The sequence below is a fragment of the Syzygium oleosum genome, unplaced genomic scaffold (assembly GCF_021117445.2).
Source record: "Syzygium oleosum isolate NSW1041296 unplaced genomic scaffold, Sole_v2.1 Sole_v2.03, whole genome shotgun sequence".
NCBI lineage: Eukaryota > Viridiplantae > Streptophyta > Magnoliopsida > Myrtales > Myrtaceae > Syzygium > Syzygium oleosum.
In genome coordinates, this window is record NW_026607487.1 from 10,127,100 (window position 1) to 10,147,796 (window position 20,697).

A 20,697-nucleotide genomic window follows, 5' to 3' on the forward strand; every position below is an offset into this window, starting at 1 on the left:
AGAAGAAGACTCTTCTCGTGACTTGTGGATTGGAGCCACGTTTTAAATGGCTAAAAGCATGGCAGAAACTCATAAACAAAAAAAATTAAATTCTGAAGTGTTTGCCACTGCCAAGATACATCTGTATCTTCGTTTTTTCCTTTTTCCTATGTATTTTTGCCCTGAACAGATAAATAGATTGACATAGTAGTGACTTGGTGTAGCCAAGAAGATAAAGTATTTTCAAATTATCAAAAGTTTCCGCCTCGCGAAATAAGCTTTCGATTCCTTTTACAGCGGTGGTCAACTTCAAAAGTGGAAATTTCTCGAGGTAAAAAAGGCTAGAAAGAAAGGGAAGATGTACGGGAAGAAGTTATGGACTATAATAGCAATATATATTATAGAATGATGTCTAATAAGTCAAACATTTATATGGTTGAGATCGGTTTTCTTGGGCAGTTCACAGGCAATCTAGTACCGCCCTAAATGAATCGACAAGTATAAACAGATGGGTCCAGACCTCGTTAAAATTGTCCAAAGCGCAGTTCACAGGCAATCTAGTACCCTAAATGAATCGACAAGTATAAACAGATGGGTCCAGACTTCTCGTTAAAAATTGTCCAACCTCCAAGCACTTTTCCATCTTTAAAAATCATCTTGATGCTTCATTTCAATTGGTCCAAAACCAAACCCTAACGAGGGATCAAACTTACGAATGCTTTACTTTTTCTTTTGACCCAATGTCTTGCCTAAACATGTAGATTTTCCTATTGGATCATTACAAGTAGGGGTGATTGGTTTCAGGGTGGGTAGGTTCCAGACCTGGAACTTGGAACCTACAATGTTATAATCGGTTTCCAATTTTTGGAACTTGGAACCTATTTTGGAATCTGCCCTATTTTTTTAATTCGGTTCCAGGGTCTACCCGAGAACCTGTTTTTCTTTTGTTCCTCTTTATGGTTTCATTTTTTCTAGCAATATAATATGAGTAGCAATGAAACGATTCAAAATAAAAGATGAATAATAAAAATCACTATCCGCCAAAAGCAACCATCCCTAAAATGAGCAATATGAATTACTGTCCACCAAAAGCAACAATTTAAAATATAGTAATAGAGTGATCTAGGGTTTTTTTTAACACCAGCTAAAAACTGGTTCTAAAACCGGTTCGGTTAGTCCGGTCAGTCCAGTTCCCGGGTGGGTCTTCACTTGGAATCGGAAACCGGACCGCTTTCCAAAATATGGAACCAATTCCCGAACCAGTTCAAACAAGAACTGGTTCCTCGGCCTGTTTTTTGGGTGGTCCGGTCCAATTCCCGGGTAATCCCGGTCCAGTTGCACACCCCTAATTACAAGCCAGTAAAACAAATTTCGTGTCATCTACATTCAACAATATATACAGACGTGGAATTCAAACCAATCCACAAACAAAACCGATCCTGGAAGTTCATGCAAAAAAGTCGCCGAACGGAAATAAAATTTGAAAAAATTGGGTATCGGTGGAAACTTATTGTAACAAAAACCGCGTAGAGAGAGAACAGCTAAGCCCTCTCTTAGGATAGGCTCTTTTGAGGGAACCAGCCGTTACATTCTCTAATGGCATTTCCACACAAGAACAAGAAAGAAAGGAAGAGATAGAAAATATATACAAGGAAAATCTAACTGGATTTGGTTATTGACCTGACCCATTATACAGAAGCTGTATTTACACGATTGCATTATATTTATGGGCATGAATTGTCTTTTTTATGGCAATAAGAGACAAGGGTCCTTAAAGAGTGGGATGGTTTCCAATGAAATTCCATGTTTCACAGAGAGAGTGGAAAACGGAATATGGGAATTGTCTTTTCCCTCCCTTTTTTTCTAATAGGAAGGTTTTGTCATTCCTTATTTAATTTAATTTTTAGGTTTGGATGTGGACTTGGTTCTCTGCACCTTTATGGTAAAGCCAACTCTCTCGCTTGTCTTATGTGCCCCACATCTTCTTATAAATGAGTCACTGGTCACCTTTGTTTAACTCCCCCAATTCCCTTGAATTTTCTTCGTGCACCTTTCTGCTCTGTGAGTCTGTGGTCAGCATAGGAGAAGGAAAAAGGTAGCAGTGGAAGAAGACATGGATGAGTTGGGTTCCTTGTGGAGTTGTCAAGAGGTTTGTGCTTTCCTCCCCAGCCCTTGCTTTTAGGCATTCAAAGTCTTGTCTTTGATTCAGATGTGCACTTCATTGCCATGTCAAACTGCTTTTTTTGTTCCCTGGATGCGCAAAAGCAGTTGATTTAATACTGGGATAATCTGAATTCTTGACCTGTAATTCAGAATGACAATTTTTTTGTCTTTAATTGCTTTCAAAGGTCACTTTGAGACAGTTCATGGGGATTATTTGCATTCTTTGTTCTCGGGTTTTCCATGAACACCAAATGCTTGCAACTTGCATACGTTTCTCTGCGTAGTGAACTTCGATTTGGATATGATTCGGTTCCTGAAGATCTGACAGCGGCTCTTTTTGGTTGGGTGAATCGAACGAGTATTCAGAAGTTATGAACTAGTGTCATGTTGGTTTTGATGTAAACTAGAGATATTTTCAGGCCTAGCCTAATAGAGCCCACCCCACATCTTTTCCCCCAATCAATGCTTTTTCCTTTTCTCTATTTGTTGTTATTTTCCTGCAAATGAATGAAGCCTCGATAGATAGGATCTAGATATAATTTGGCGGGCCCATTTCAAGATATTAATGGATCTACCAACGAATACTTTTGAACAGTTTTTCTGGTGAAAAATCCAAAAAATTTCAATCCGGTCGGTCTAACTACCTTTGTTTAAAAGGATTGATTCCCCACAATTATGGATGTATAGCTTCAGAGTCTTTCATTTAAAGTCCCTCTGGACGCATCTTTCTCTTCTTCTATTCCCCGGATCAGCTGGTTTTTCTGCTTCTTTCTTCTGTACTTTCGATTTCATGCTAAAAGAATTCATTTTTGAACCAACAGGACATGGAGGAGTTGAAGCAGAAGATCCTGTGCACTAGCCTGGAGCTCGAGGCAGTGAAAATGGAAGCGAGCGAAGAAATGAAAAAGTACAAGGACAATGTGAAGCACCTGCTCAAGCTCCTGAAGACTGCTTACCAAGAAAGAGATGAAGCCAGAGACCAGCTTCAGAAGCTGATTAACAAGCTCACCTCTCAAAGCATCAATGACATATCATCCTCGTTCTCTCAACAAAAACACCCTGATGGCTTCCTCGTGCCGGTGAAAGCGAACTCGGGCATAACTGAATCTAGCAGCCTCTCCGATACCTACAACAATCACCACTCGCATGGCTCATCCCCTGTGAGTTCGTTCCTGGATGCGGTTTCTTCGCCCGACTTGTCGAGCATTAACGCGGTAGATTCTGGTAACATGGGCTTCATCAATCAGCCTTATGTTCAGGAATATAGCGGTGCTATGACTAGCGGTTCGATCTCCTTGGTGAATGCTAAATTCGATCCAGCATCTGTCATTATCGATGACCTTGTCAAGGGAAAAGCCCTGCCTCAGAAGGGCAGGCTCTTGCAGGCCGTGATGGAGGCTGGTCCTCTACTCCAGACTCTCCTCGTGGCGGGGCCACTGCCTCGGTGGCGGAACCCCCCTCCTCTCCAACCATTCAAAATCCCGCCAGTTACAATGAAAAGTTATGACCTGGCAAATGCTTGTCTCAAACCTGGTGCGAGTCCTAGCAACTACCTGGTGAAAACTGTGAACCAATCCCCACATCCTGATGTCTCTCGCCTGTCATCACATATGTGCTCGGCCTCGGTGCTGAAGTTCGCCGGCGGGGCTGGCCTGTATCATCAGGGTCATGGGTGGCTATTGCCTTCGGTCGGCAGTGTCGGGAATCAGATTCCAGCGGGAAAGAGGCAGAGGTTCCAATGACAGGAGGCTTTTCCTTCTTTTGTTAGGCATATACTGGTATGAGGTGTAAATGCATAGCTTTGTTTTTTTGTCCCGGTGTGAATGGCATGTAGTTTCCTACTAGTTAGTGTGTGCATATGGAGGTGTCCTTTGTATATCAAGCTCTCAGGCATCTGATCTGGCTGACAGATTTCTGAATTTAGACCAGAAAGCTGCACCGATTTCGTGGTCTTTTGCTTTACATTGCCTGAACGAATATTTTTTGAGATAGAACAGATGATGATGATTGGATGTTGAGATTTGCCATTTTTTCTTGGAACTTCCTTGTCTCATGAGTTTGTTAAGCACAAGTCCCTCTCTGAAGATCTTGCACGGTGAAATGTCAATGCTGGAAAGAATCTGAATTTCTCACAATCAGAATCGAAGCGGCGATTGTGCCGTTCATGTCTAAATGATGACAGGCGATATGGCCAATACGAAAATCTGATGATTGTCAAGGTTCACCTCAGAACTGATAAAAGTGTATAATTTATAAATTGAACCTTGATATCATCTACACCAAAGACAAACAAATGCAGACATAGATGCATACGCCGATTTTCAGAATCACTACTCGAACTGCATTTGTTGTTACCTCGGGGTAATCGACCCATACTCTTTTAGCCAAAAATGAAAATCTTAATTGCTTCACAGAATGTTCCACCGCATAGAGAGGACTTGGGACATATAATTTCCGACCAAATGAAGGCGAGCTAGTACGATGACCATTCGGAAGCCATCTGAGCATAATATTGCAGCAACTGATACAAACTTCACCACAAGATGCCTTCAAGTCCCGGTTCAATCTCACCCGCGGGACTCGATGGCAGCCACACTCCTCATCGGAATCCGATGGTGATCTCCTTGGTCGTGTTCACATGCGCCGTCTTCCTCCTCTTCAGCTACTACTCGATCTTGAAACAGTTTCTCTGCGCCTTTCGTCTCCCCACCTTCTCAAGAAACCGGGCCCCAAGGCGGCAGCTCCTGAACGATGCCAACCCGGACGACCCATCCCTCCAGTTCCACAGCCACGGCTTGGACTCCTTCACCATGCACAACCTGCCAATCACGCGGTTCTGCAAGAAGGAAGCGGAGATGAGGAAGCGGAGCGTCCGCGCCGAGTGCGCGGTTTGCTTGGGAGAGTTCGAGGAAGGGGACTGGTTGAAGCACTTGCCGGACTGCGCTCACTCGTTCCACGTTGCTTGCATCGACACCTGGTTTCAGCTCCACTCTAGCTGTCCGCTGTGCAGGGCTCAAGTGGCGTGCCATTCGCACGTCCAAAGTGAGAGCGTCGTGTCTGTGCGGAATCTGATAAGGACGCTCGACAGAGAAGACTTCGTCAATGAGAGGGCAAGCCAAAGCCATTACCAGAGCCTGAGGTCTCAGATCCTACAGAACTCGGCAATGGCGAGGGGCGCACTGGTGAACCCAACTCCTGAAAATGTATAGAACGTGATCAGAGAGGCAAACCTTCAAGCTGTAGAAGAAACAGACAGCGGTGGGATTTGATCAGAGAGATGAAGGATGGGACAACTTTTGAGATTGATCAGAAAGTGTAACATCCAAAATGTGAGACGACTTCATGTGATGTACATTGCACAGTTGACACAACAGCAAAGAATTTGTCTTTCGGATTTTCTCTTTTCCTCTCCATCAATCAAATTATCATGCTAGTTACACGGTCGCATCAAGAATGCACTAGGAAAAAATAGGTTGAGAAGAGAAGTGGGTGGGTGGGGGGGGGGGGTTGCGGGGGGCCGGGAAGAGCAGTAATCGAAAGCAAAAATTTTGCCCGATGACGCGGGAACGGGACACGTCATTACTCGACGATCGATTTGGTCGAGGAAATGAAGCGGAGCCACCGTCCGCCACCGATGCGATAGCCCATGGACCCATCGGCTTCTGTTTCTCCAATGGCTAATGACACAGCAAAGAACATGTTAAGCCCTCTGTCCTCATAGTCTTCACAAAACGATCTCACCGGCAATCAAAGCATGAATTACCAAGGAAGGGAAAGGAAAAAAATTTACGCAGTGTTACTTCCACGCGGATTATAGTTTCCTTCTACAAGGCCTCTAAGACTGCGATTGACAATCATTCTGTTTCAGAAATCAATTTCTGGCTAGAAATTGATTTTTCTATTTCTGTTTCTAGAGGAGTTTCTGAGAAAAAAACACGTTTAATAACAACACAAAATTTCTGTTCCAGAAATAGAAATTTATTTGATAACGGCACAAAATTTCTTTCTCTCAAGTGGCCAGTGAGTGGACGGCGGGCGGTGGACAGCAGCGGGAGGTGACGGCTGGAGGAGGGCTACCAGCGGCAGGAGACGGTGGCCGGTAGTTGGCGAGCGGCGGCCCATGGTGGCTGGCGGTGGGAGGTGGACGGCGGCTAGAGGAGGGCGGCCGGAGGTAGGAGCGGTGGCCAGTTGGACGGTGGCCAATGGCCCACGGTAGCCGACGGTGGGAGGTGGGCGGTGGCCGAAGGCGGGCGGTGGCGGGAAGAGGGAGACCGGCGGTGGGAGACGGTGGCCGGCAGTGGGAGGCGGGCGGCGGGTGTAACATCCTAAATTTTGACCCGTTACCGGGACAGATGAAGTGTATGTTAATGCTCGTTTGATTTTAGTAAGTCGCGCTCTAAACACAATTTTGGACTTCGGGTATCGACGGGCGATTTTGGGCAAAATCAGTATGGAATTAGGTGCGGAATTACGTGAATGGGGAGTGGAAATTTTATGGCGGGCCTTAGGAATTAAATTGGGTAATATTTATTGGAAATTTGGATTAATAGGGGCTGCGAATTACTGTTGAGATGCTGCGAATCACTGTTCACAAGCTGTGAATTACTGTTCACGGGGCTGTGATGACTGGTTCGGGACGCGAGTTGGGTTTTTGGAACCAGTATTTTATGGCGAGAAAGTTCCGTGAAGGATCGGAATTAATCCGACGCCGTTTGGTGGGAGAAAAATGAGAATTTACGGTTTTGCCTCTCCAAACTTTTGGACTGATTTTCGAAGGCTTAAAGGATGATTTTTAAGGATCCGACACCGTATTATGCTGGCCATGCATATATAGGACCGGTATGGACAAAAATTGGAATTTCGGTTCGGGATCGAAAAATTACGAAAATGCCCCTAGGGCTAATTTGGCTAATTCCGAATTTTGGTCAAAATTTTGGGGTTAACCAAGGTTGATTAGGGCTTAACCAGGTCTGGTCAGCTTGGGTTAAGGACAAATGACAAAAGGGCCCCTAAATTATTGGATTTGATCAAATTTGGGCCCTTGGATTAGGGGCAAAATTGTCCTAAGGCACTAGATTGAGACACTTGGACTCCACTAAGACCAAATTTGACCCATTTGACCAGATTGTCTTCTCTCTCTCTCATTTCCTTGTTCTGCAGAGAGCTCCCCCAAATTCTTCTCCCTTTTTGTTTCCGTTTCTGGTTCTGCCGTGGGCATTTCTGCTCATCCTGGTACTGTTCACGCCGGAATAGTACCAGCCGGAGCTGCTGGCCACCATCAGCCGTCGCCACAACACCCTTGGACCTTCCTCTCACCTGATCAGCCACCCTCAGCCCCGTTTCCAGCCCCAATCAGTAAATTCCAGCAGCGAATCGTCGTTCCCGTCGTCGCCGTGACCGCCGGCTTGCATCCGGGACGCCGCCGTCGATCCTTACCGCGCGTCGGTGATCGACCGCCCGTTCTCGTCGTCCCGAGTCATTAATAGGCGAGTATAAACCCCTAAACCCTTAATTAGTTTATTTGTGCATTTTAGAGGGTAATTAGGGGGTTGATTAGGCTTAATCATGGTCTAATCATGTCTAATGTTGTGTGGGGTGATTAGGGGACCTAATTAGTGCCTAATGAAGTGAGTTAGAGGTGGATTATGGCCTAATTGGTGTTCTGTCCTGGTACTGTTCACCAGTACCGAATTTGCATTAAAATGGTTTAAGTTGTACATTAAATGGGTTCATGGATTAAGGCCTTGAATTAAGCATTTTAGAGGCTAATTAGGCTTGGACAATGCTTAATTAGGTGTACTTGGCTATTGGGTGAATAGAGTGTGAGATTAGAGTCTAATGAGGTTGTTTAATTGTGGTTTAATGGGCTAAGTATGTTACGCTACTGGTGCTTGTTCATACGATCCGAAATTGTGTAATTTGCCTAAGTGTTTCACTAATTGGGTTCAATTGCTAAGGACTTTGAATTGGACATTTTGGAGACTAATTAGGCTTAATTGAGGCTTAATTAGGTGTATTTGGTGGTTGGATGATTAGGGTATATGATTGGGCCCTAATGAGATTGTTTAAGTGTGGTTTAGTGCCTAATGGATATTCTATTCTGGTATTGTTCACCAGAACCGAATTGCACTATATGGCTTAAATTGGGACTTAGTTGGTTCATTGACTATTGGCTTGAGTTTGGCCATTTTTAGGGGTTGATTAGGACTTGTATAAATTCCTATTGAATGACCCCGAAATAGTGAGAATGACTATCGAGATTGATTTGCCCAAGGCGGGCCTTTAGCGCATTGAGTTACTTTGGAAAGAATGCGTGGAAATGAGTGTTGAACTTATTGAACTAGAGGAATGATAAATTGATGGTGCCGAGGGTGTGTTAAATTCATTGGCTTGGTAAATAAGTGTGTTCGGCATGTTGGCTTGGGTATTGGCATGAATTTCTGAGTATATGATTTGTATGCCATGTTGTGATTGATTGGGAATTGAGTGCAACAACGTGCATACCTGAGATTTATTTAATCGGGCCTACGGGTCGTTATAATCAATTGTGGCCTTCGGGTCGGGCCTACGGGTCGTTATAATCAATTGTGGCCTTCGGGTCGGGCCTACGGGTCGTTATAATCAATTGTGGCCTTCGGATCGGGCCTACGGGTCGTTATAATCAATTGTGGCCTTCGGGTCGGGCCTACGGGTCGTTATAATCAATTGTGGCCTTCGGGTCGGGCCTACGGGTCGATTTATCACTTGTGGCCTTCGGGTCGGGCCTACGGGTCGTTATAATCAATTGTGGCCTTCGGGTCGGGCCTACGGGTCGATTTATCAATTGTGGCCTTCGGGTCGGGCCTACGGGTCGTTATAATCAACTTGTGGCCTTCGGGTCGGGCCTACGGGTCGTTATAATCAATTGTGGCCTTCGGGTCGGGCCTACGGGTCGATTTATCAATTGTGGCCTTCGGGTCGGGCCTACGGGTCGTTTTATCAACTGTGGCCTTCGGGTCGGGCCTACGGGTCGTTATCTCCAACTGTGGGCCTTCGGGTCGGTATAACTGCACGTGATTTGCGTTAATGTCAAATGCCTAACTTGCAGAGCTATGAGACAATGTATTGGGCTGTGAGCCCGGGTGAAATTATGTTGATGTGCTGGTTCATTGGTTGATGCGTTTTATTTACCCTTCTGGAGGTGCACATTAGCCTAGTTTAGGATTAGTGGTTTGTACTTGCTGAGTTTTCTCACGGTTGTGGTAAAATCGACATTTCAGATCCCCGGCCATGAGTAGACTGAGCCCGAGACAGAGTTTGAGGCTATGAGTTCAGAGGAGGAGTCAGAGCAGTCCGAGAGTTCTTCCGAGACGTCTGGATCTGACCCCAACTGGATACCTAGGGCAGACCTCAGTTTTAGGAGCGAGGACCGATACCTTTTGACTGTAGCCCTCTAGTGTTTAGCCGATCTCCCTAAGCCACCGATCTCTTTTTGTACTCGTGGCCCTTTTGTTGTATCTCTGGTTTCAATGAATGTATATATCGTTTTAATCATTTGTATATTGTTGTTCGTTGCTATTCATGGTTGCTTTTAAATTGTCTAGGTGTATATATATATATATATATATATATTATATATACGTCGTTTCCGCATGTAGTGTGTTTTCTCTTATTTGGGTTTTCGGGTCAGTGACGTAACCTGGGAGCGTCGCATCTTATTTCGACCTATACGCGGATGTTCATCCTTCGTGGGGTACGGGGCGTGACATCCCGGTTCGAATTGGTATCAGAGCAAGGACATCTCGGTCCAATCTGGTCGAACCCTGGAGTGATAAGGAGTAGTGACATGGGTAGCCATAGGGTGACCTAGTGTGCTAAGTGTACCTCCAGACTGCTTGTGTTGAGTGTTTTGGTGATTAATTGAACCAGTGTTATTCAGGTGCGGCAGGACTCAAGGTAAGTGTGTAAGCCCTTGGGTGAAATCTTGGCACCGTTGTATTAAGCCGCATGCTGAGTGTTTGATTGCTTTTGTGTTGATACCTGCCTAGGACTTAGACCGGATAGTTGGTTTAGGTCTCTAATTCCTGAACGGAATTACAACAGGTAGTTGAGCACTCAGACTTGAAAGAATGAGTAGAAGAAGGGGCAAGAAACTCAAGGACAGTCCAATGCAGTGGGCCAAGGGGCCCGAGAACCCAGATAGGTTGAGCTTGAGAGGTAGGTATATTTAGGGCCAACCAAGTTTTAAGAACCAAGCAGTAATGGACCCGTGAGTGGTCAGGGTCGTGAGGACATTTGAGGAAGTCAGCAACCTTCTAGGTAGGCAGGCTCAAGAGCGAGCTGCCTCTAAAGTTCAGGCTGTTGAAGCCGCTGCAGTTGTTGCTATTAGTGATGATGAAAATCCTGACTGAGGTCAAGGAAATGTGATCAGACAGAAGTATCAATGGTTGAGCAGTTTCTGAGATTTAAGCCCTTAAGTCTGATGGAAAAAGGTGACCATGAAGTTGCGTCACTCTCGGTAGAGGAATTGGAAAAGAATTTTGAGGTATTGGGGTGAGTGGATGAGGAAAATGGGATTTTAGCAGTATACCAGCTGCAGGGAAATTTAAGTGATTGGTAGAAAGCCACCAGAGGAAGAGTATTTCCTGCTGGTACCGCTCAGAGTTGGGTTGTATTTGTTGAGGCCTTTGAAGGCAAGTGCTACCATGAGAGGCATGAGAGCAGAAGTTGGTTGAGATTATGAGGTTTCATCAAAGACAGCTGATAGTGAACCTGTATAAAGCTAAGATTGCTAGGTTATCCAGGTTCGTCCGAAAAATAACGAAGGACCCATTGGATAAGGTCCGGAGGTTCCGTGATAGATTGAAGCCGGATCACCGAAGTCGGATAGTATTACTGAGTCTGAAGGAGTATAATGAGATTTGTGAGCGGGCCCAGGCAATTGAACAGGAAGTGATAGAAAGGGCTACCGCTTTCGTAATTGGTGATAGAGAAGAAACGAAAGACCTAGTGGTTCTGCCTATGTGTGATGCTAAGGTAAGGGTGGGCATGGATTGACCAGTCAAACCAAAATGGTGCGCTGGATTGCAGTGGCTGGGTGATTCAGTTTAGTTCGGCTGGACACCCTAGATCTGAGTTAGTGGGGAGTTGAGGAGGAACCTCGATCCCATAAGTTTTGCCAGTAAAAGCAACCAAGTGGTTGGATGAGGGTTGTTAAGGTTACCTAGCAAGTATGATAGATTGGACGACAGAGGAAGTGTGGCTAAAGGACATGGCGAGGGTGTGCAATTTCCCGATGTTTTTCTCTCAGGAATTGCCGGGATTGCCACCAGGAAGAGGAGCAGAGTTTGTTATCGAGTTTATCTCGAAGTCGCCCTATGCGATGTCATTGTCAGGATTGAAAGAATTGAGAGTTCAGATGCGAGAACTACTGGACAAGAGTTTCATTTATCCTAGTGTGTCTCCATGGGGAGCGCCAGTCCTGTTTGTAAGAAAAGAGGGACGAGACATTGAGGTTGTATAATGGTTACCGGCAGTTGAATCAGGGGATGATTAAGAATAAGTAACCACTGCCGAGGATTGAGGACTTGTTTGACCAATTGTAAAGAGCCTCAATGTTCTCTCAGACTGGTCTACGGACCGGATATCATCAGTTAAGGGTCAGGAAAGAGAATATTCCTAAGACCGCTTTTAGGACGCGGTATGAGCAATATGAATCCGCCGTGATGCCCTTTGGTCTAACTGATGCCCCTGCTGCCTTTGTGGATCTAAAGAAACGGGTGTTTAAGGAGTTCTAGACCAATTTGTCTTAGTGTTCATTGGCGATATATGGGCGTAGTCGAAAAGCTCAGAAGAGCGGGAGGTACATTTGAGTAAGGTACTATGGACCTTAAGAGAACACGCACTCTGTGCCAAGTCTAATAAGTGTGAGTTTGGCTTAACAGAGTAGCGTTCATTGGATATGTAATGTCGGGAAATGAAATTTCTGTGGATCCGTCAAATATTGAGGTAATGACTAAGTGGTTAAGACCGGTATCAGTGACGGAGAATTCGAGGTTTCTTGGGCTTGGCTGGTTACTATCGACGTTCGGTAGAAAGATTCTCGTTGATAGCCACGCTGTTGACGCAGTTGTTTAAGAAAGAAATCAAGTTTAAGTGAGGTGAAAAATGTGGAAGGAGTTGTCAGGAGTTGAAGCATAGGCTGACAACTGCCCCGATCTTGACTATTCCGTTTGGATCAGGAGGATTGAGGTCTATAGTAAAGCGTCATTAAGAGGACTAAAATGTGTATCGATTTAGCTCGGAAAGGTAGTCGCGTATGCGTCGCGCCAGTTGAGACCGCATGAGATGAATTAGCCGATGCTCGATTTAGAGTTGATAGCGCCGATGGATAGCACTTCTTAAGGACTTCGACTGCAACATCCTGTATCATCCGGAGAAAGCGAATCAAGTAGTGGATGCGCTAGGCTGAAGGTCGAAGTATGGCGCTTACGATGGTTAAGGAGTAGATCTTATTGGAAAGGTTAAGAAACTCAGGGTTTGAGTTCGAGGTGAGTCTGATGTCTAATCTAATGACTGCATTGAGAATTGAATCGAAGATCCAAGCAAGGATTAAGGCGTTGCAGTCTTCAGACCCTCAAATTTGGAAGAGTCTAGAAATGGATGGCATTAAGAGGAAACCGGACTTCCAAGTGTCCGAGGATGAAATTCTGAAAGTTCGAGGACGTTTGTGCGTGCCCGATGATTTAGAGCTTCAGGAAGAGATGTTGGCGGAAGCTCATAGGAGTAGTCATAGTATTCATCTGGGCAGCGCGGAAATGTACTAGAAAATTCGGCAGCGTCATTGATGGAATGGAATCGAGGTGGTTGTGGCCAAGTATATGGTCAAGTGTTTGACGTGCCAACAAGTGAAGGCACCGCCCTGTAAGCTTGGAGGATCGTTGTGACCGTTAGAGGTCCCTGAAGGGAAATGGGAACACGTCACCGTGGATTTTGTCATGGGACTACCAGGGAACCAGAGGGGACACGATTTTATTTGGGTGATAGTGAATCGAGTGTCTAAATTAACGCACTACCTGGCAGTACGAAAGGACTTCGAGTTGGAAAGATGTGCGGAATTGTATATGTAATAGATTATCTGATTGCGTAGAGTACCGGTAACAATCACACTGGATCGTGACCCGAGATTTACAGCTAATTTTTGAAAAAGTCTGCAAGAGGCCTTAGGCATCAAGTTGCAGTTCAGTACGGCCTACCATCCGCAGACTGACGGACAATCAGAAAGAACGATTCAGACCCTCGAGGATATGTTAAGGGCTTGTGTACTGGATTTCCAGGGTAAATGGGAAGAACAGCTGCATTTGGTGGAGTTTACGTATAATAATAGCTATCAGCAGAGTATCCAGATGGCCCCATTTGAAGCCTTATATGGCAGAGCATGTAGGACATCCGTATGCTGGGACGAAGTAAAGTGAACGGAGTATTACTGCCCAGAGTTAATCCAGCAGACAGTAGAAGCTGTCGAAATTATCCGAGAAAGGCTAAAGACAGCACAAAGTCGACGGAAAAGCTATGCCGATCGGAGACAATGACCTTTGGAATTCCAAGTTGGAGACCATGTATTCTTCAAGGTGTCGTCTATGAAAGGGTTATCACGATTCGGCAAGAAGGGAAAGCTAAGTCCGAGATTTGTCGGACCGTTCGAAATTCTGGAAAAGGTTGGCAATATGGCGTATAGGCTTGCCCTGCCACCTAACTTGTCCCAGGTATGCAATGTCTTCCACGTGTCGATGTTGAGAAAGTATGAGCCAGATCCGACACACGTTCTAAGATATGAAGAAATAGACGTGGACGACAGGGTATCGTACGTGGAGAGACGAGTCAGAATTGAAGATCGGAAAGATCGAGTACTGCGGAATAAGACAATCCCGATGGTCAAGGTAGTCTGGGAGCACCACGGGGCAGAAGGCGCTACTTGGGAAAGCGAAGAGGCCATGAGACGTCAACACCCCCAGTTGTTTGAGGAGCAAGTTTAGAGTACAAATTTCGAGGACGAAATTTTTGTAAGGGGGGAAGAGTTATAACATCCTGAATTTTGACCCGTTACCGGGACCAATGAAGTGTATGTTAATGCTCGTTTGATTTTAGTAAGTCGCGCTCTAAACACAATTTTGGACTTCGGGTATCGACGGGCGATTTTGGGCAAAATCAGTATGGAATTAGGTGCGGAATTACGTGAATGGGGAGTGGAAATTTTATGGCGGGCCTTAGGAATTAAATTGGGTAATATTTATTGGAAATTTGGATTAATAGGGGCTGCGAATTACTGTTCAGATGCTGCGAATCACTGTGAATTACTGTTCACGGGGCTATGATGACTGGTTCGGGACGCGAGTTGGGTTTTTGGAACCAGTATTTTATGGCGAGAAAGTTCCGTGAAGGATCGGAATTAATCCGACGCCGTTTGGTGGGAGAAAAATGAGAATTTACGGTTTTGCCTCTCCAAACTTTTGGACTGATTTTCGAAGGCTTAAAGGGTGATTTTTAAGGATCCGACACCGTATTATGCTGGCCATGCATATATAGGACCGGTATGGATAAAAATTGGAATTTCGGTTCGGGATCGAAAAATTACGAAAATGCCCCTAGGGCTAATTTGGCTAATTCCGAATTTTGGTCAAAATTTTGGGGTTAACCAAGGTTGATTAGGGCTTAACTAGGTCTGGTCAGCTTGGGTTAAGGACAAATGACAAAAGGGCCCCTAAATTATTGGATTTGATCAAATTTGAGCCCTTGGATTAGGGGCAAAATTGTCCTAAGGCACTAGATTGAGACACTTGGACTCCACTAAGACCAAATTTGACCCATTTGACCAGATTGTCTTCTCTCTCTCTCATTTCCTTGTTCTGCAGAGAGCTCCCCCAAATTCTTCTCCCTTTTTGTTTCCGTTTCGGTTCCCGTAGTGGGCATTTCGCTCATCACTGTTCATTCCGAACACGATACCGGTGAGCCGCTCGGCCACCATCGCCCGTCGCCACAACACCCTTGGACCTTCCTCTCACCTGATCAGCCACCCTCAGCCCCGTTTCCAGCCCCAATTAGTAAATTCCAGCAGCGAATCGTCGTTCCCGTCGTCGCCGTGACCGCCGGCTTACATCCGGGACGCCGCCGTCGATCCTTACCGTGCGTCGGTGATCGACCGCCCGTTATCGTCGTCCCGAGTCATTAATAGGCGAGTATAAACCCCTAAACCCTTAATTAGTTTATTTGTGCATTTTAGAGGGTAATTAGGGGGTTGATTAGGCTTAATCATGGTCTAATCATGGTCTAATCATGTGTGGGGTGATTAGGGGACCTAATTAGTGCCTAATGAAGTGAGTTAGAGGTGGATTATGGCCTAATTGGTGTTCTGTCCTGGTACTGTTCACCAGTACCGAATTTGCATTAAAATGGCTTAAGTTGTACATTAAATGGGTTCATGGATTAAAGCCTTGAATTAAGCATTTTATAGGCTAATTAGGCTTGGACAATGCTTAATTAGGTGTACTTGGCTATTGGGTGAATAGAGTGTGAGATTAGAGTCTAATGAGGTTGTTTAATTGTGGTTTAATGGGCTAAGTATGTTCTGCCCTGGTACTGTTCATACAGTACCGAAATTGTGTAATTTGCCTAAGTGTTTCACTAATTGGGTTCAATTGCTAAGGACTTTGAATTGGACATTTTGGGGACTAATTAGGCTTAATTGAGGCTTAATTAGGTGTATTTGGTGGTTGGATGATTAGGGTATATGATTGGGCCCTAATGAGATTGTTTAAGTGTGGTTTAGTGCCTAATGGATATTCTATTCTGGTACTGTTTACCAGAACCGAATTGCACTATATGGCTTAAATTGGGACTTAGTTGGTTCATTGACTATTGGTTTGAGTTTGGCCATTTTTAGGGGTTGATTAGGACTTGTATAAATTCCTATTGAATGACCCCGAAATAGTGAGAATGACTATCGAGATTGATTTGCCCAAGGCGGGCCTTTAGCGCATTGAGTTACTTTGGAAAGAATGCGTGGAAATGAGTGTTGAACTTATTGAACTAGAGGAGTGATAAATTGATGGTGCCGAGGGTGTGTTAAATTCATTGGCTTGGTAAATAAGTGTGTTCGGCATGTTGGCTTGGGTATTGGCATGAATTTCTGAGTATATGATTTGTATGCCATGTTGTGATTGATTGGGAATTGAGTGCAACAATGTGCATACCTGAGATTTATTTAATCGGGCCTACGGGTCGTTATAATCAATTGTGGCCTTCGGGTCGGGCCTACGGGTCATTATAATCAATTGTGGCCTTCGGGTCGGGCCTACGGGTCGATTTATCAATTGTGGCCTTCGGGTCGGGCCTACGGGTCGTTATAATCAATTGTGGCCTTCGGGTCGGGCCTACGGGTCATTATAATCAATTGTGGCCTTCGGGTCGGGCCTACGGGTCGATTTTCATCTGTTGGCCTTCGGGTCGGACCTACGGGTCGTTATAATCAATTGTGGCCTTCGGGTCGGGCCTACGGGTCGATTTATCAATTGTGGCCTTCGGGTCGGGCCTACGGGTCGATTTATCAACTGTTGGCCTTCGGGTCGGGCCTACGGGTCGATTTATCAATTGTGGCCTTCGGGTCGGGCCTACGGGTCGATTTATCAACTGTTGGCCTTCGGGTCGGGCCTACGGGTCATTTTATCAACTGTGGCCTTCGGGTCGGGCCTACGGGTCGTTATCTCCAACTGTGGGCCTTCGGGTCGGTATAACTGCACGTGATTTGCGTTAATGTCAAATGCCTAACCTGCAGGGCTATGAGACAATGTATTGGGCTGTGAGCCCGGGTGAAATTATGTTGATGTGCTGGTTCATTGGTTGATGCGTTTTATTTACCCTTTTGGAGGTGCACATTAGCCTAGTTTAGGATTAGTGGTTTGTACTTGCTGAGTTTTCTCACGGTTGTGGTAAAACCGACATTTCAGATCCCCGGCCATGAGTAGACTGAGCCCGAGACAGAGTTTGAGGCTATGAGTTCAGAGGAGGAGTCAGAGCAGTCCGAGAGTTCTTCCGAGACGTCTGGATCTGACCCCAACTGGATACCTAGGGTAGACCTCAGTTTTAGGAGCGAGGGCCGATACCTTTTTACTGTAGCCCTCTAGTGTTTAGCCAATCTCCCTAAGCCACCGATCTCTTTTTGTACTCGTGGCCCTTTTGTTGTATCTCTGGTTTCAATGAATGTATATATCGTTTTAATCATTTGTATATTGTTGTTCGTTGCTATTTATGGTTGCTTTTAAATTGTCTGGGTGTATATATATATATATATATATATATATATATATACGTCGTTTCCGCATGTAGCGTGTTTTCTCTGATTTGGGTTTTCGGGTCAGTGACGTAACCTGGGAGCGTCGCATCTTATTTCGACCTATACGCGGATGTTCATCCTTGGTGGGGTACGGGGCGTGACAACGGGTGGTGGAGGGCGGCCGACGGCGGGAGACGGTGGCCGGTGGACGGCGGGTGGCGGCCCATGGTGGCCGGCGTTGGGATACGGGTGACGGGAGACGATGGCCGGCGGTGGGAGGCAAGCAGCGGGGGGATTCGGGCAGCGGTGGGAGGAGAGCGGCCGGCGGTGGGAGATGGTGGCCGGTGGACGGCGGTGGGAGGTGGGCAGCGGCCATCGACGGATGGCGGCGGGCGGCGATCGCCGACAAGTCGGTGGCGGATGGACGACCGACTTGTAGCGAGGGCGAACGATGAGAAGAATTTGAACTTCTCATTTCTGTTCCAAAAATAGAGAAGCAAAAAATTTTAATTTTTGATTTCTGTTCCAAATCTATTTCTGGAATAAATTTTGGTTCCAGAAATAGAAATTAAAATTGCGTTACCAAACGGATTTCTGTTCCAAACCTATTTCTGGAATAGAAATAAAGAAATAGAATAGTTATCATTCGCAGCTTAATTAGCAGTTTTCATGTGATGATCCTCGCTTGCATGCAAAATTAACTAAGTGTAAATGTAGGTGATATTCATTCTTATAACCCATCAATCAAAAAAACTGGTCGGGAAAAAAAAAAGAAAATTTCCATATTAGCTTCATAAATTTATGTGTATTTTCACTATCAACAGTGTCAAGAAAACTTGCATCGCAAAATAAGGGCTCGGCCCTATAATGCTTTGAAGAAAGCCTCGTGTGTTTTTCAAACCCAACTTCTCACGTACTCAATTAATGTACACGTGAAATTGACAATGACGATGAACATTGCCGTAAATCCACGTTAGCGATGTACACATGGTATTGACATGCGGGACCTTCAAATGGCAACATTGGACGGAACTAAAAAGGGGGCCAAGATTTGGGTTCGGATTGGGAGTTTGCGATTGTTTTCTAGACAGAAAAAAGTTCCGACTAGAATATGGACCTAACATAAATTTGGTGCTTTTTAACAAAATTAGGCCTTATAAGTAAGAATTCCTTCTTAACTAGATTGATCATTCATAACTTTTTTATTCGAAATGATTGTGCCTATAATTGTTTAGTAATTTAGGTGACGAAGATTGAATTTAAGGAAACAATAGATTTTTTCAGTGACCACTCCCTGTTTGTTTGCCTGTGTCCCATTTGGGCTCCCTAGAGTTCTTCGGAGCCAGTTACCCATAGCAATTGGGTCCAAAACGCCCTAGTTGGGCTTTCTTGACTAAAAAAAAATGCAAGGCTGTCCATTTTCTTTTGATCTGAATATTGTTTTTTTGGTCAAATTTTGATTTGAAGTTAAATTGGATTAAGTTATTTATGTCGCGAATGTTCAGAGTAGCACCAAATGAATGATTTTCGTCATTCGGGGGAGTGCAAAAGGTATAACGCCCTGATTAGTGTGCACTTCACTATTCAGCAAAACGGGAACAACGACAAGCGTAAAACCACTGGAGAGAGTGAGAGGGGATGGGAGTGTTTCTTATGATGTTCTTGATGTATAGAACAACGAAAAAAAGGTAGATATTTATAGGAGAAATAGGTTGACAGAAAGCTAGTAATATCAGGTAACTGTCAGGAGAAGTAATGCGAAACTGGTTCGCAGATCAAATATCACAATGGCTAGTTTGACTAATTTCGCACGCGGGCGAGGCCAAATCCAACTTTACCCTTAGTTCGATCTTCTTTTGGGCGAACTCAACATCTTTTTTTTTTTTTTTCATGTTGTTAACAAGTTAGTAAAGTGGTCCTATAAATAAAAAGAACAGGAGAGAGCTTCTCAAGTAACGTGGGACAAAATAAATATAAGAGTAAGTAAATTTAATGAAATACTTCTAAATCATTTTATGTCGCTGACGGTACGTGATTTCAGATGCTTCATGAAATTGCTCTTTTATGGCCCGGACATGCGAGCTATCAATAACTAGGAGAATTTCTTAGAGGAGTTTTCGTTTTCTTTTGAATTTACGAGAAAGTACGAGTATGTCGTTATTGTGGGGACTATGGAAACAATGATCCTCGATATTTACGAACTAAGAAGGATTACACTTCGATGTCCTCCGCCTCGAACAATTAAGAAGGCAAAAGGGGTTGGGACGAAGCCATCCGATTGAGTGGACAATTCTTTAGAGGAATCTGACCGGTAGATTTGTCACGCTTACACAAACAAACTGTAGCCATAAGCATTAACGAGGCTTAACCTGAATCGAAATCCAAATTCAAACTGTAGGCAAAATCTAATATGTAACGATCCGGTATGACGAGAGCAGGGAGTGGTTGCTTGTGCCAAAGGGCACGAATAATGAGTGGCTCTCAGCAAGCTTTTAAGATGGCGAAGAGGGCAGAAAATGAACCAAATTATATACTGAATAGAGGGAGAGTGTGCATGAAATATAAATATATATATGAAAAGTAGAATTAACTCTCGGGAGCGTCTTTTTACGTAATAGCAAACTTTGTTTTTGAATTCCAAAGTTAAGCCTGCTCAGGTTAGAGCACTACTAGTAAGAGTGTGCAAAGGAATTGGAAACCGTCCGAAACCGGCGATTCTCGGTTCCAATTTTCTAGAACCGGTGAGTACCGGTCCAGTTTCCGGTTCTAGGTATGGAATAGCCCACCCGCCCACCCGAACTAAACCGGTAATATATATAATTTTTAAGAAAAATTTCCAACAAAAAAAAAAGAAATTTTTTTAAGAAAAATGAAAACCTTAAAATCCCTAATTTGAAGCTCAACGCCTATCAAATAAGTGCTCGTCTCGTCTCATTCTCATCTTGTCTGAGTCGTCTCTCTATCTCTCACTCATGGTCTCAATTCTCAAGCTCAACGCCTATCGACTCATGACCTCGACTCTCAACTTTCATCAACTCATGGCTGTGTCTTCAGCCGTTTATCACCTTCCTCTCTCGCTCTCGGTCACCTCCATTTGCATGAAGCTTGGTAGGATCGGTTCCATGGACTCACCCAGGAACCGGATCGGACCAGCGATCTAGTTTCTGAGTGGATCCATAAAACCAATAAGCGGTTCTCGATTTCAATTTTTCATAACCGGTCCTTAGTGGGCAGTTCCCGATTCCATG

At 44.7% G+C, this 20,697-nt stretch overlaps 2 protein-coding genes across 2 annotated transcripts; both read left to right on the top strand.

The window, feature by feature from the left end:
• Positions 1-1,978: 1,978 nt before the first annotated feature.
• LOC115689845 (uncharacterized) lies at positions 1,979-4,160 on the top strand. Its single transcript, XM_030616014.2, has 2 exons — positions 1,979-2,128; positions 2,964-4,160. Exons 1-2 carry the CDS (start codon positions 2,093-2,095, stop codon positions 3,882-3,884), a joined length of 957 nt encoding a protein of 318 aa, XP_030471874.1. The 5' UTR covers positions 1,979-2,092; the 3' UTR covers positions 3,885-4,160.
• Positions 4,161-4,287: 127 nt separating this feature from the next.
• LOC115689846 (RING-H2 finger protein ATL66-like) lies at positions 4,288-5,473 on the top strand. The gene has a single exon (XM_030616015.2). It carries the CDS (start codon positions 4,686-4,688, stop codon positions 5,349-5,351), a length of 666 nt encoding a protein of 221 aa, XP_030471875.1. The 5' UTR covers positions 4,288-4,685; the 3' UTR covers positions 5,352-5,473.
• The last annotated feature ends 15,224 nt before the right edge of the window (positions 5,474-20,697 follow it).

What these genes read in the sequence shown, in the direction of transcription:
- LOC115689845 (XM_030616014.2), top strand. Translation starts at nt 2,093, where the DNA reads ATGGATGAGTTGGGTTCCTTGTGGAGTTGTCAAGAG. An exon ending in CCTTGTGGAGTTGTCAAGAG is followed by an intron (nt 2,129 to 2,963) that starts GTTTGTGCTTTC and finishes TTGAACCAACAG; the next exon opens with GACATGGAGGAGTTGAAGCA.
- LOC115689846 (XM_030616015.2), top strand. Translation starts at nt 4,686, where the DNA reads ATGCCTTCAAGTCCCGGTTCAATCTCACCCGCGGGACTCGATGGCAGC.